General features: G+C 35.9%; 2 protein-coding genes and 1 long non-coding RNA gene across 3 annotated transcripts in view; 1 reads left to right on the top strand and 2 right to left on the bottom strand.

Annotated features, from left to right (window-relative positions):
- Positions 1-5035, bottom strand: part of LOC112150384 (tumor necrosis factor ligand superfamily member 10) — a 6402-nt gene extending 1367 nt beyond the window's left edge. The window contains exons 1-5 of the mRNA XM_024278662.2: positions 4898-5035; positions 1936-2079; positions 1753-1798; positions 1561-1677; positions 566-792 (exon numbers count right to left, since the gene is read on the bottom strand). Of these exons, the coding sequence (XP_024134430.1) occupies positions 566-792; positions 1561-1677; positions 1753-1798; positions 1936-2079; positions 4898-5005 (642 nt within the window). The 5' untranslated portion in view covers positions 5006-5035. The remainder of the gene's footprint in view (positions 1-565; positions 793-1560; positions 1678-1752; positions 1799-1935; positions 2080-4897) is intronic.
- LOC112150392 lies at positions 4491-9319 on the top strand. The gene is made up of 3 exons (XR_002919956.2): positions 4491-4707; positions 4836-5241; positions 8005-9319. It is a non-coding gene; the product is annotated as an uncharacterized LOC112150392 (long non-coding RNA).
- Positions 9320-10630: 1311 nt separating this feature from the next.
- The window catches only part of nceh1a (neutral cholesterol ester hydrolase 1a), a 6082-nt gene continuing 4493 nt past the window's right edge, over positions 10631-12219 (bottom strand). Inside the window, exon 5 of the mRNA XM_024278240.2 lies at positions 10631-11661. Coding sequence (XP_024134008.1) covers positions 11041-11661 — 621 coding nt within the window. The 3' untranslated portion in view covers positions 10631-11040. The remainder of the gene's footprint in view (positions 11662-12219) is intronic.

Below are 12219 nucleotides of genomic sequence, written 5' to 3'. Positions count from 1 at the left end.
GTCCCTTCAGGGGTTCCGTACTCATCCAACCCAAACTGTATTTGTATTTTTATCCGAACTGAAAAAAAAAGGTTTAACAACATAAAATATAAGATAATTTCCTCTTGTTATGGGTAAAAAAATCTTCTACTTGAACTAGAAGAATCTTTTTGGATTAATTTATTAAAATAAGCTGTAATGTTCAAATTAAATACTGAAATTAGCAATAAATGCTTAGATATTTGGAAATATTACAGCTTACAATAAGTGTTACAAAAAGAGTTTTTTGTCTCTAAAGTGGGTATATTTATACACTCAATCTTAAATTTATCCTCTTTTTTGGTTATGTCTAAATCATAATAATCTTAAAGTAAGACCAGAATAATACATTTTATGATATATATTTAAAAACACGGGTAAATTTAAGTTTATGTTTTTGATTTTTTATAGTCTCTTTCATAGTTTATGTTAGAAATTCAGCTCTGAGTTGGTGCAGAGCAATCCTTGTGATAGATACTATCTCTGGAACATGTCGTTTTCGTCAATTTTGCAACCTAAAGTTTTAGTTTCTCAGTAGAAGTTGTACCTTCTTGTAGATGTACTGCACCAGCTCTGCTCCCTCCTCCGTTTCCCCGTCGGTGTCGCCCGTGGAGGGCAGTCTGAAGTACGTCTGGGCGTAAATGTAGTAGAGGCCGGCTCTGGGCACCAGCAGCTCGCCCCCCCTCAGCTCCATGTTCTGCAGAAAAGACAGGCCCCTCTGGCCCTCCCACGCTCGGATGCGCTCGCCAAAGTACCCCGTCTTACTCTGGGAGCCTGCAGCAGACACAAACATAAGCAAACTGACTTTTTTTTTTCTCTGAGATTCAAGGACAAAGCTGCAGAGAAAACAGGTAAATATTTCTACAAGATTTTTAAGGATTTTCTTTAGCAGTATGATAACAGCAGAATTAGAAAAGTGACATAGCATATATAGAAAGATTTTAAGGAATATTCAAATTTTGCTTATTAAAGGCAGGAAATAACAACTCAGAACTCCTCTTTGGCTCCCTCTAGTGTCCACCCGCAGAAAATCCCCAAACTCGCCAATGAGTCAACATTAACCTTAATAATTTTAGCAAAAACTTCTCTTTTATTAAACACCTACTATAAAAAAATAACAAAAATGCATTTTTACCTAATTAAAAAAGTAAAAATGTGTTGTGGTCTAAGTTTATATTATTTAAATTAATCATAAATGATAAAGACAGCATATTTACAAAGAGATTTGATGTTTTCGAAGTTCCTGTTTGCTGTTTTTCCACATTTGTTCCCCAAATGACCTGAAACTAATTAAAAACTTTAAACTTGTAAGGAAATGTAAAGACATTTCTGGAAGTTATTTTGTTCCTGCTTTGCACAAACATTAGAAATGCGCCTTTTTCAACGTGCAGGACACTCGGAGCAGCTGCATACGTGCAGGTTCTGACATGAGAAAGGAGCTGAATCCCTGCCTGGAGGCCAATTCCTCAAGTGCAGGAAGAGGAAGCCTTCTATCCGTGTGAATGTCAGTGGTTAAAGAATTAATTAATTAAAAATTCTCACTTTCTTCTACCGATGGGTTGGGTGACGAGGCAACGCCGGTCACGTGTGCGCCGACTTTCGGAAAAGGGACGCCAGGGATTCCCGGGTGCAAGACCGGCAGAACACCTGTGAGCTTATCTGTTGAAACCCAAACACACAGGAGGTTCAGTGGGAAAGGTCATGAAGAAATCAAAACTCTGGAATTGTTCGTACTTGAAACCGCCGTGGAAATCTCCTTCTGGAAACTGTCAGCAATTTTCTGAAAGAGACAAGAAAAATAAAACTTCTAGAGGGTAAAAACTGGATTTAAAATCCAAAAATTAGCTTTATGAACACAATTCTTTAAAGCTTTATGATTGAATTGTACTTAAATCTGGATAAAGTGAAGGTCTCAACCTTCTCTATGAGGTAATGGAGCTGTTGTGTGACCTGCCAGCATGGGTCACTGCTTCTGTCCTCAGCAGCAGAATCAGCCAAATCTGACGGCAGCTTCACGTTTATCAAGCAGGACACGCTGCTCTGGGAGAAGTTCTCCTGCATCTGTCACGGTGCAAAAACACATTCATATTTTTGTTCGTCATAAATCATAAATGTGAACAACCCAACTTTCTTTCTAGTAGTTTATCAGGGGGTGAGTTCTGGTCTGTCTGACACGACCTTGTACTTTCTTCAGTAAAGATGACATTGTTTGAGATTAAATATGCAACAAAAACACCAGATAGAGCAAAAACGAAAGCAGTGCATGACTTGACAAAAATAAATAAAATCACAAAAATAAAATAAATAAATGAGTGTACAATGTTTGACGAATTAAAAAAATATATATCCAAAGTTTTACTGATTGTGATTGCCTTTTTTTACTGTAACAACTAAATTCATGAATCATACTAGTTAATTTTTGCAACAAAAAAAAAGGCAAATGCAATAAAATAATTTAATTCTAAAAACTTTTTACAGAACAAAATTATGTAAATAGTAAAGATTAGTAGCTTAATATTTATGGTATATTGAATATATTTGTTCAGTTTTGTAAAGTAAAGAAATGCAAAACAAAGCAGAAGTTGAATTGGAAGTTAATATACAGTATTATTTAAATGTTATGTATTATGTAAAGACATTACATGTAGCAAATTTACACCATTTATTTTATTAAATACAGAACTGTGAACGGTGTATGAAAAATAAAAAGGTTGGTTAATTTATAAAGAAATATCTAAGTAACAAACTATGCAGTTTATAAAAATCTTCTTCTACTTCTACGGTTTTGTCCGAATTCCCTCACTACATAGTAACGTAATGAAAATGAATGAAATAGTTCACTATATAGTGCGTTGGTCACGTGAATCAACAATTCCTAAATCAAGTTCCCAACAAATTTCCCAGAAATCTCTGCGAAAAACCAGTGTACATTATTACAACCCGATCTGTAACGGCTGCCTGATTTGTCTATGCATGTGTGAATACTACATCATTGGAAACATTTTCATTTATTATTACTGTTATTAACATTTCAACTTTTAAAATGGTTTAGTGGAAGAGGCGTAATATTTGCGCATGTGTGGACGAATCGGGTTGGCGTTACAGATCGGGTAGTGACATGCGTCAATGAATAAAAACAGGCAGGAGTATCATTCCAGAAAAAAATCAACTAAACCTTAAATAACTCTCTAAATAAATACTTTTTGACAAAATTATACAAGTTAGAAATAAGCGCAAAATAACATCGGGTCATTAATAACAATTAAATAAAATGATCTGGAGGGCAGGATAGAATGACCTTGACTTTGACATGTTAGAGTCTGGCGGGAATTCTGACGATTCTACAAAATACAAATTTCAGATGTATGTCTGCCCCCTACTGGTATGTAGTGTGGATTAATAGTCAAATTATTATTATTATTATTATTATTTTAAATATAAAAATATTTTTGTATTTTAAATATTTAAAAGTATTTATTTAGCTTTTTTAATACTATGACAGCAGTTTTAGAGGGGAACAAACTGCAAACAGATGTTTAACTTTGAGCTTAACTGGTGTCGAGCTCAATCGCACAAGGGGCCGAAATCCAAAACACACCTTAGGTCGCGGGACGAACAGAACAACACTCTAAAACTACATATTTAAAACTTTAAAAACCATAACTTTTTGACATAAATGTGAACTAGATATGTAGCATTACCTGTGAAAATGACAGTGTGAATGCCGAAAGCTGAATTCGGCCACTGAAGACACTAGTGCTGATAGTTGAAGATGCTGAAACTGATAGCTAAAAAAGCTGAAGATAATAGCTGAATAGTTAGCTAAAATATTAGCAAATGCCAAATTAGACAAAAAAAAGTTAGGTTAGCCAAAACAGTTACCATGTAGCTGAAAAAATTAGCTAAACTCTAAAATAGCCTAAATTAGCCAAAACAGCTAGTGTGTAAATATTAGCCTAACTTAAAACAGCCTAAACATTATTTAAAAAGCCCAAATTAGCCAAAAATAGATAGCATGTAGCTGAATATAACCTAAATTTATAAAATTGCCTAAGAAAAAAAAAACGATAAATTAGCCAAAATAGCTAGCATATAGCTAAAAAAATAGCTAAACTTAAAAATAGCCTAAAAAACTAAAAGAAAAACTGAATTAACCAAAACAGCTAGCGTAAAACTATTAGTCCAACTCAAAAACAGCCTAAAAAATAAAATAAAAAAGCTTAAATTAGCCAAAATAAATTGCATATAGCTGAAATATTAGCTAAACGCCAAAGTAGCCTAAACAAATTAGTAAATGATAAAAAAAATAGTCTTAAAAGCTAGAAGAATGCCAACTATTTTAAAACTTTAACATAATACTGAATAATAAAAACAGTAAATCAACTTAAACCTTAAACAACTTTGAATATTTTACACTCCATACAAAACATTTTTATCAAAATTATACAGAATAAAAGGATCTGGAGGGCAGAACGTAATTACCCAGAGGGCCAGATCTGGCCCCCGGGCCTTGACTTTGACACATGTGGCTTAAAATGTCACAGGTGTGAAGGATGGGGGCGGGGCTTTTCTGCCTCAGCCAATAACAAGTCAGAACCACCTGCATTCTGACGTTTTCTTGTTTTCCACTTGCTTCAGGTCCAAAAATAACCTTTAAGTCGCACCTATGAAACGCTTTCATTTCCTCTGGTATTTACAGCTGCACTTTCCTACCGAGACTCCTTCATTTTATCTATTGTGCAACAGCCGCCGTGCGTTTGTGGCGGTGAGTTTGACGCTTTCCTCGCGGTTTTATCGAGCTCCTCTCTGCTCCTCAGGAGGTCCAATAGAGCTGTGGAGGCTTGGCGGGCACGCGGCGGCGCTCGAACCAGCGACTCACCGTGTTCAGGACTCTGCTGAAGTACATGAAGCTGACGGCGACCGCGATGGTCTGCAGGAGGATCGCAGCGAGGACGACGAGCCCCAGAGCCTGGACGGACAGAACCATGGCCGAACCTCTGGAGAAGGAGGACGAGAAGAAGAAGAAGAAGTTCTTCGAGCAGGCAGGACGAGTTTGATGGAGCTGTGCTGCGTCTGCCCTCAGGGAGGAGGAGGCTGCAGCCGCAGGAGGACGAGGAGGAGGAGCAGACGGGAGGTATGAAGAAGCGCTTCCACTTCCTCAAGCGTTTAGGAGAAACGGGCGTGGAGCTTCATGCCGGCTCAGCAGCTTCAGGGTGACTACAGGTGAGGCGGGGAACGCAGATTTTACAGATCCACTCGGACGAAAATGTGTTTTTAAAATGTTCTTCTGAGTAAAATTCACTTCAAATAGTATTTCTGAGTATTTCTTTATTCAAATCGTTGTGGATCAGGTGCTGACGAAAAAATCACGTTTGAAAAAGATTGTATTTATGACGTAGAAAGTACAGTGGGCAGGTCAACAGGGTTTTTTTGCGGAAACTTAGGGGTGGCTGTCAAAGGCCCTGCTTTTTTATTATTTATAATTATTTTAAAAAGTTACAATTTTAAAGTATTCAAAGTGGCATTTTACTAGCTTTTTCGACTATTTTCACATTTACTAAGTTTTTTCATAATTTGGGGTTTAGCTAATATTTCGGCTACATGCTGGCTATTTTGGCTAATTTAGTCTTTTTTTGCTTTTAATGCTAATTTAGAGTTTAGCTAATATTTCGGCTACATGCTAGCGATTTTTGGCAAATTTTGGCTTTTTTTTGTTTTTTTATGCTAATTTTGAGTTTAACTAATATTTCAGATACATGCTAGCTATCTTGGCAAATTTCGGCTTTTTTGGGGGGGGGTTCATGCTAATTTGGAGTTTAGCTAATATTTCGGCTACATGCTAGCTATTTTGGCTAATTTAGGCTTTTTTTTTGCTTTTTATGGTCATTTGGAGTTTAGATAATATGTCAGCTACATGCTAGCTATTTTAGCTAACTTGGGTTTTTTTCAGTTTTTTAGGCTAATTTGGCATTTAACTAATATATTAGCTGGCTATCAGCTTCAGCGTTTTCAGCTAGTAGTTTCAGCGATTACAGCTATCAACTTGAGTGTTTTTAGCTGATAATTTTAGCATCTTCAGCTCTCAGCATTAGCATCTTCAGCTGCCAAATTCAGCTCACAGCATTCAACTAGCATTATTGTAGATAATGCTAGTGTGAATATATCTATTCTTTAGTTAGTTTAAAGATAATGATAGCTAAGATGTGTGCTTTACATCCAGTTTGCACATGACCCGATTAGTCGACTAATCGGAAAAAATAATCTGTGATCAGTCGACTATTTAAATAATCGTTTGTGGCAGCTCTAATGGGGAGGCAGCCTCCTCAGGCCTCCTGAACTTTACATTTTGCTCATTTGCATACAGACAATAAAAAAAGTTGTCTAATTTTATTCTTATTTTTATTTTCTCCTCTCAGTTTGATACAGGACAGAAAGTCATCAAACTGGATGACAGAGAAATGGAGACACCACAGAAGGAACTTCTAAGTTTTTATATATTAAGGGTTGCTCTGTCAAATCTTCCAGTTGCTATAGCAACCCCAAGCTACCACCTGGCCACAAGTTCCCTGCTCTGCTTCATTCTGATGCATCCACTTATTTAAACATAAATTTAGTCAATTTTCTATTAGTTTTTTTTCTCATGCTTCTTGCTAAAATTTTAAAATGTTGTTAACTTATACTTTTTATTTTTTTAGATTTTTTTAAATTTATGTTATAAATCTTCCCTTGGTACAAAGTAGCCTATTCAAGTGTACTACATGTATACTATGATAAAAGTGAAAAGGAATACTTAAAGTTCATTTTTACTTAGTATCTATTTATTGTCAAATTAAAATATTGCTTAAAGTAGTATTTAGTTACTTCCTTGTCTATAGTAGACCTGCTATACTAAAGCTTTACAACAATTGATAAGAAAAACGTCAAGTTGTATTATATTTTGTTTCCTTTAATGTGATTATTTAATTCAAATGTGACTTTTTTTTCCTTTTTTTTATCAATTAATGACTTAAACATTTTTTAGAGTAGAAGTTTTCAGTTTTTTGCTTAAATGAAAAGTATTTTTTTCCCCAAATTTTTGGTTCTTGAAGGGTTGTAAATACTTTTAGCTGTTGTAAATGGTTTACCAATTTGGTTTAAATAACAAATCAAGTAAATTTACTATTTACCATTCAATAAATATGTAATAAAAATCAGGATTTTACAGGAACACCATCTCATTTTGATTTAATTTTACTTTTGTTTACTTTAAATGAACCAGAATTGTCAGTTTTACTGACAGAAGTGATCAAATATTCTGGATCTGTTAAGAAATGACTGAAAATGTTTAAGTTGAGAAGTTTTGGGCAAATTTATATATAAAATTTTTAGCAAGATAACAGCTCACAACAAGTTTACTGAGACCATCTAAGAAAAAACACGTCATGAATTTCTTTTGAGTTCATTAGAAATTCAACTCTGAGTTGTGGGCGGGACTTTTGGCACCGAGCATCCCCGCCCCCACTTCCCCTCACAACATTTTATACTTCACAAATAAAAGTATTTTTTCATCTGCTCCTTATTAACAACGATTTGAATAAATAAAAACATAACAATTCAAATGTAAGCTTAATTTTCTTATTTTATGTCCAAAAATGCCATAAAAAGACGTTAAACACCATTTTGGTCGCTCTCTCTTTAGCTTTAATCCGTTTATTGTTCATTTTAGTGCCGTAGAAAACTCTGTGATGTGATGTTGGAGAGGAACTGCTTCCCTTTAACAGGAAAAGACTCCATCAGTCAGGAATTCTTCAAGCACAATGCCCATAGTTTTACCACTTTGTTTACTCCTGATTTGCAGAAGCAAAAGTAAAAGAAATCCACATTTTAAATATGTTTTTCTGAGATAATTTGACTTTCTGAATAGATGTATAAATGCTCAATCTGGTATAAAGTTAATTTTTACCTCTCCTATCAGCCATAAAGCTTCTTATGTGTTCTGTATTTCAGTGTCGGTTGTTGATAAGAACTCATATGACTGGATTTTGGAGAAAACGAGTGCATGAAAGCTCTAAAATCTGATGAAAACTGTCTTTCCTGTTATCGTCGGTGGCCTGCAGTGATGGTCCAGCTCTGTGTTGCTTTAAATGATTCCCCTCCTGTGCTCCCAGGCCTTGACCTCTGACCCCTGCTCCATTGTCACTGACAGGAAGTAGCACACAGATCCTGGAAGTGGCCCACCCTGCACTCACAAACAGTTAAAACGCTTCAAGTAAAAGAAGAAAAATCCACCTTAACTGGAGCTTTACGTCCCGATTTTCACAATCCATGAACTTTGGACACTTGGAATGTTTTTCTTTCTACTTTATCTTTATTACTGGCTCTCCAGGCTCCCAGTTATTTTAAAAGAACTTCCCAGCAGCCTCGATTAGTCATAACACTCCAGAAAATTAGTTTGTCACTTTTTTTTTTTTTTTGACAGAAAGCTTCTTAATGCTTCTGCTAGCAGGGGTTAAAGTTGCTAAAAAGGGCAGAATGCTCTTTTAACGGAGCCAGTTCCCAGGGTTGTAGAAGGAAGGAATGGAGAGGGTAAGCGATACCCCGAGTCTGTCAGGCCTCGGGCATGAAAGACGACACCCTGAGAGACATACCTGTCTGTGCTCCCTGCAGGAAACAGTCATTTTTCACCGCTCTCACGCCGCCTCTTCTGACCCAGTCATCCTGCCACCTTTGACTTCACACTATGTGCACTTTTTTAAGCATAAAAATCAGCAGTTTTTTTGTTTTTTGGGAGTTTTTCCAATTTTGTTTTTCCCACTGAGGTCAAAGAGTTTTTTAAATCATTGCAGAGCTGCTCCTTTTCTGGAAAGGAAAATATTCTTCTTTTTTTTCCCTCTTTAGCTGAATAGCTGAATACTCGGCGGCGTCCACCCTCCTCACTCCCTTTCCCTCCCTGAGGGCTTCTCCTCTCAGAATAAATTCATGTAATCTCCCTAAAATTCCCAGCTGAGTGCAACAGCTGCTCATTGTCTTTTTTTTTTCTTCATTTGAAATAAACAGCGGTGTTGAGAAATGCAGCACAAAGTGTGCCAGAAATGGAGTTTATTTGCTTCTTAAAGAGCACCTCTTGGGTGACAATCCTCTGTTTGAACACACAGCACAGAGGATTTAGAAACAAATGATGAATTCAAAATGATGGTTTTGTTTGTTCCTTTTGAGAAGAACCAGGAAACATTTCATGACTTTCCACAATTTCACTCAGGAAACGTATCCAGGAAAACTGTTAATAGTGTCAGGCTGTTGTTTTTAATGGTCTAAATTATTCCCTGGTATTTTGGAGATTATTTTTTTCCCATAAAAATGCTAGCCAATTTTTTATTGTTACCATTTTGGCCTCAAAGTCACCTTAAGATGTTTTGAATGAAGATGTCTGGAAATAATTCTGACCAGCAGAGGGCAGTGTTGCACCACATTTCAATCCAACTTCCAAAAAATCATTTTATTTCCCCTAAAATTAGAAAATAAATGCTGTATTTTTGTTTTTGAGGACTAAAACTAGAAAGCAATTTAGTTAATGTTGCAAAAATAAGTAAATATTTTTCATAATAAAGACTAGTAATCAATAATAGTACAGTAGTCAAAATAGTATAAAAAATACACCCTTCAGAATAATTAACATTTTTTTTAAATAATGCAAATTCATGAAATATGAAAAAACATTTAGATTTAGCTGTAAAATATGTGTCAGCAAACATTTTTATTAATTATCACATTCAGATCAGTTTTTGCAAAAACATTTATTACAACAAAAGTGAAGCTTATCAGTCAGAATCAATCAGAAATTGATTGAGAAAAAGAGAAATAATAAAAAAATGAAATAAAAATGTTAGTAAAAATATTTTTTAATAAAAGTAGAGCTAACTCCATGTGCTTCTGTTTATATTATATTTGTTTATTTCTTTTGGACATAAATTAGCACATTTGTGAGCGTCAAAGCAGCTCTGAAGAGAATAAATATCTTTAAATGTGACTGAAATCACTTTTATAAATTTACGAAAATAAAGATCTACATTTTTACGGTGTTTATATATTTTTAGAACTCTCAAAAGTAAATGACTTCGGCTTTGTAGTACCACGTTGCTGCCAGTAGAGGGTAGCAACACTCTGTTTATGACGTAATCCCAGACTATGGATCAGATTTCATGCTTAACCCAGGACAACCAGTGGGGTCGAATTTTGCCGCCGTCATTTATTTATTTTAAAATGTATTTATTTATATTTTTACTTTTTTTCCCTCTTTTTTAATTTTCAAATGCTCTGAAGAAAGTTTTCAACCAAGATCATTTTAAAATCAACTCAAGTACCTCTAATGTTCCAAAACACAAATCCTGGAAATGTTTTATTTATTTTTTAAATAATTCTACCCAAGCCCACATTAATATTCATTTTAATTGAAAGTTCCATACAAATAAATAAATAAAAAAAATATCCAACCTGTTTGTTTAAAAATAAGTGAATAGTTTTACTTTGAAAGTAATTGTAAGATTGATTTATTTATACTTGATTAGCTTTAATTATTAATATGTTAAAATCTCAAGACCCAAACATCAAAATAATACAGAAGAAAAACAAAGCAAACATTTTACAAAGTTTATTCAATCATTATTTACATGCTAGAAAATATCAAAATCATCTTTGATTGTCATCTTTCTGTTTTTAGAAAAAGTTTTTTTATGTCACATTTTCAGAATCAGTGCAAAAACATTTATTGTTAAGTAAGTAAAGCTGATCAGTCAGAATCAATCAGAACTTAAAATAGTGAAAAACTGACAATTTTTAATAAAAAACATTGGTGAAAAAATGTGGTTTTAATCAAAGGAGCGCTAACTCCATGTGCTTTTATTTTTAAAGGTAAAGGAAGTAACTGCAGGTTAGTGAGTTGATCTGTAAAGATCAGAAAGGTTGACAGGTTTGGACCCTGAGCTTGGAGGGAAAACTTCTGAGAAGCTTTGTAAAAAGTGGGGTTTAGTCTTGATTTCAGCGTTCTCACAGGTTGTTCTGCAGCCAGGTGATGTAAGAGCGGACCGCCCTCTTCCCCACCTCAAAGTCCATCGGCCAGGTGATGAAGCTGAAAGCGCCGTGAAAGCCGTCCTCCAGGTGCTCCAGGCTGACGGACACCCCGACGTCCCGTAAGCGCTGAGCGTACATCAGCCCGTCGTCCCTCAGAACGTCGTACTCGCACGTCAGGATGTAGGCGCGCGGGCATTTGGCTAAGACCGCCGCTTCGGCCAGCAGCGGCACCGCCCGCGTGTCCAGAAGCCCCGGCACCTTCTTCAGAATCTCCTGTGATCCTTTCTCCACCACGAGCGGCGAGTGGTTCTTCCTGAACTTGGGTGGAAGCAGGACGGTCCAGTCCACCCGCGACCTCAGCTCCGCGGTGAGGGCGGACTGCCGCGAGGCGCTGTGGTTATTGGCGATGACCTGAGGCAGCAGGGAGAGGTCGCCGTTGAGGTACTGCAGCCAGAACATCACCATGGTGTGGCGAGAAAGGACGGCCATGTTCTGGTTCTGCACGTAGGACGGAGTGTTGAAGTCCAGAGCCTGAAGCGCCGGATAGATCAGAGCCTGGACGCTGAATTTCACCTGCACGCCGTCGTCCGCAGAAATCTGGAAGGACACGAACAAATTAGGGTTCGTCTTCATCCACAGTAGAGCTGCCACGATTAGTCGACTAATCGACTATTAAAATAGTCGTAGAATAATTTAATAGTGATTCGTCGTTACTTTATATTATATGGAGTCAGAGTGTAGTAAAGTTGAACAAAGCTAAGAGCATCCAGCACTAAAAAATTCACTTTTTAATATTTAAATTAATCACCAAAAACTATATCTTTTGTAAAAAAAAAATAGTTCCTTGTTTAGGATGCTAACCTCATTTACACAAATAAATAAATTCATCGTCAATGTTTTAATATTTTACAGTAATTTTCAAAAAATGTTGGAGTTAGCTAATATTTTAGCTTTTTGGCTAATTTGGCATTTACTGGGGTTTTTATATGCTAATTTGGAGCTTAGCTAATATTTTAGCAACATGCTAACGTTTTTGGTTAATTTAGTTTGCTGGGAAATGTTACTCTCTTTTGAAGTTTATCTAGATTTTAAGCAATGGCTAATTTGGCATTTACTGAGGTTTTTTTATGCTAAGTTGGAGTTTAGCTAATATTT

Source organism: Oryzias melastigma, linkage group LG22 (genome assembly GCF_002922805.2).
Source record: "Oryzias melastigma strain HK-1 linkage group LG22, ASM292280v2, whole genome shotgun sequence".
In the NCBI taxonomy this organism is placed as follows: domain Eukaryota; kingdom Metazoa; phylum Chordata; class Actinopteri; order Beloniformes; family Adrianichthyidae; genus Oryzias; species Oryzias melastigma.
The sequence above is the reverse complement of the archived record's forward strand: the minus strand, read 5'-3'. Positions and strand labels throughout refer to the sequence as shown.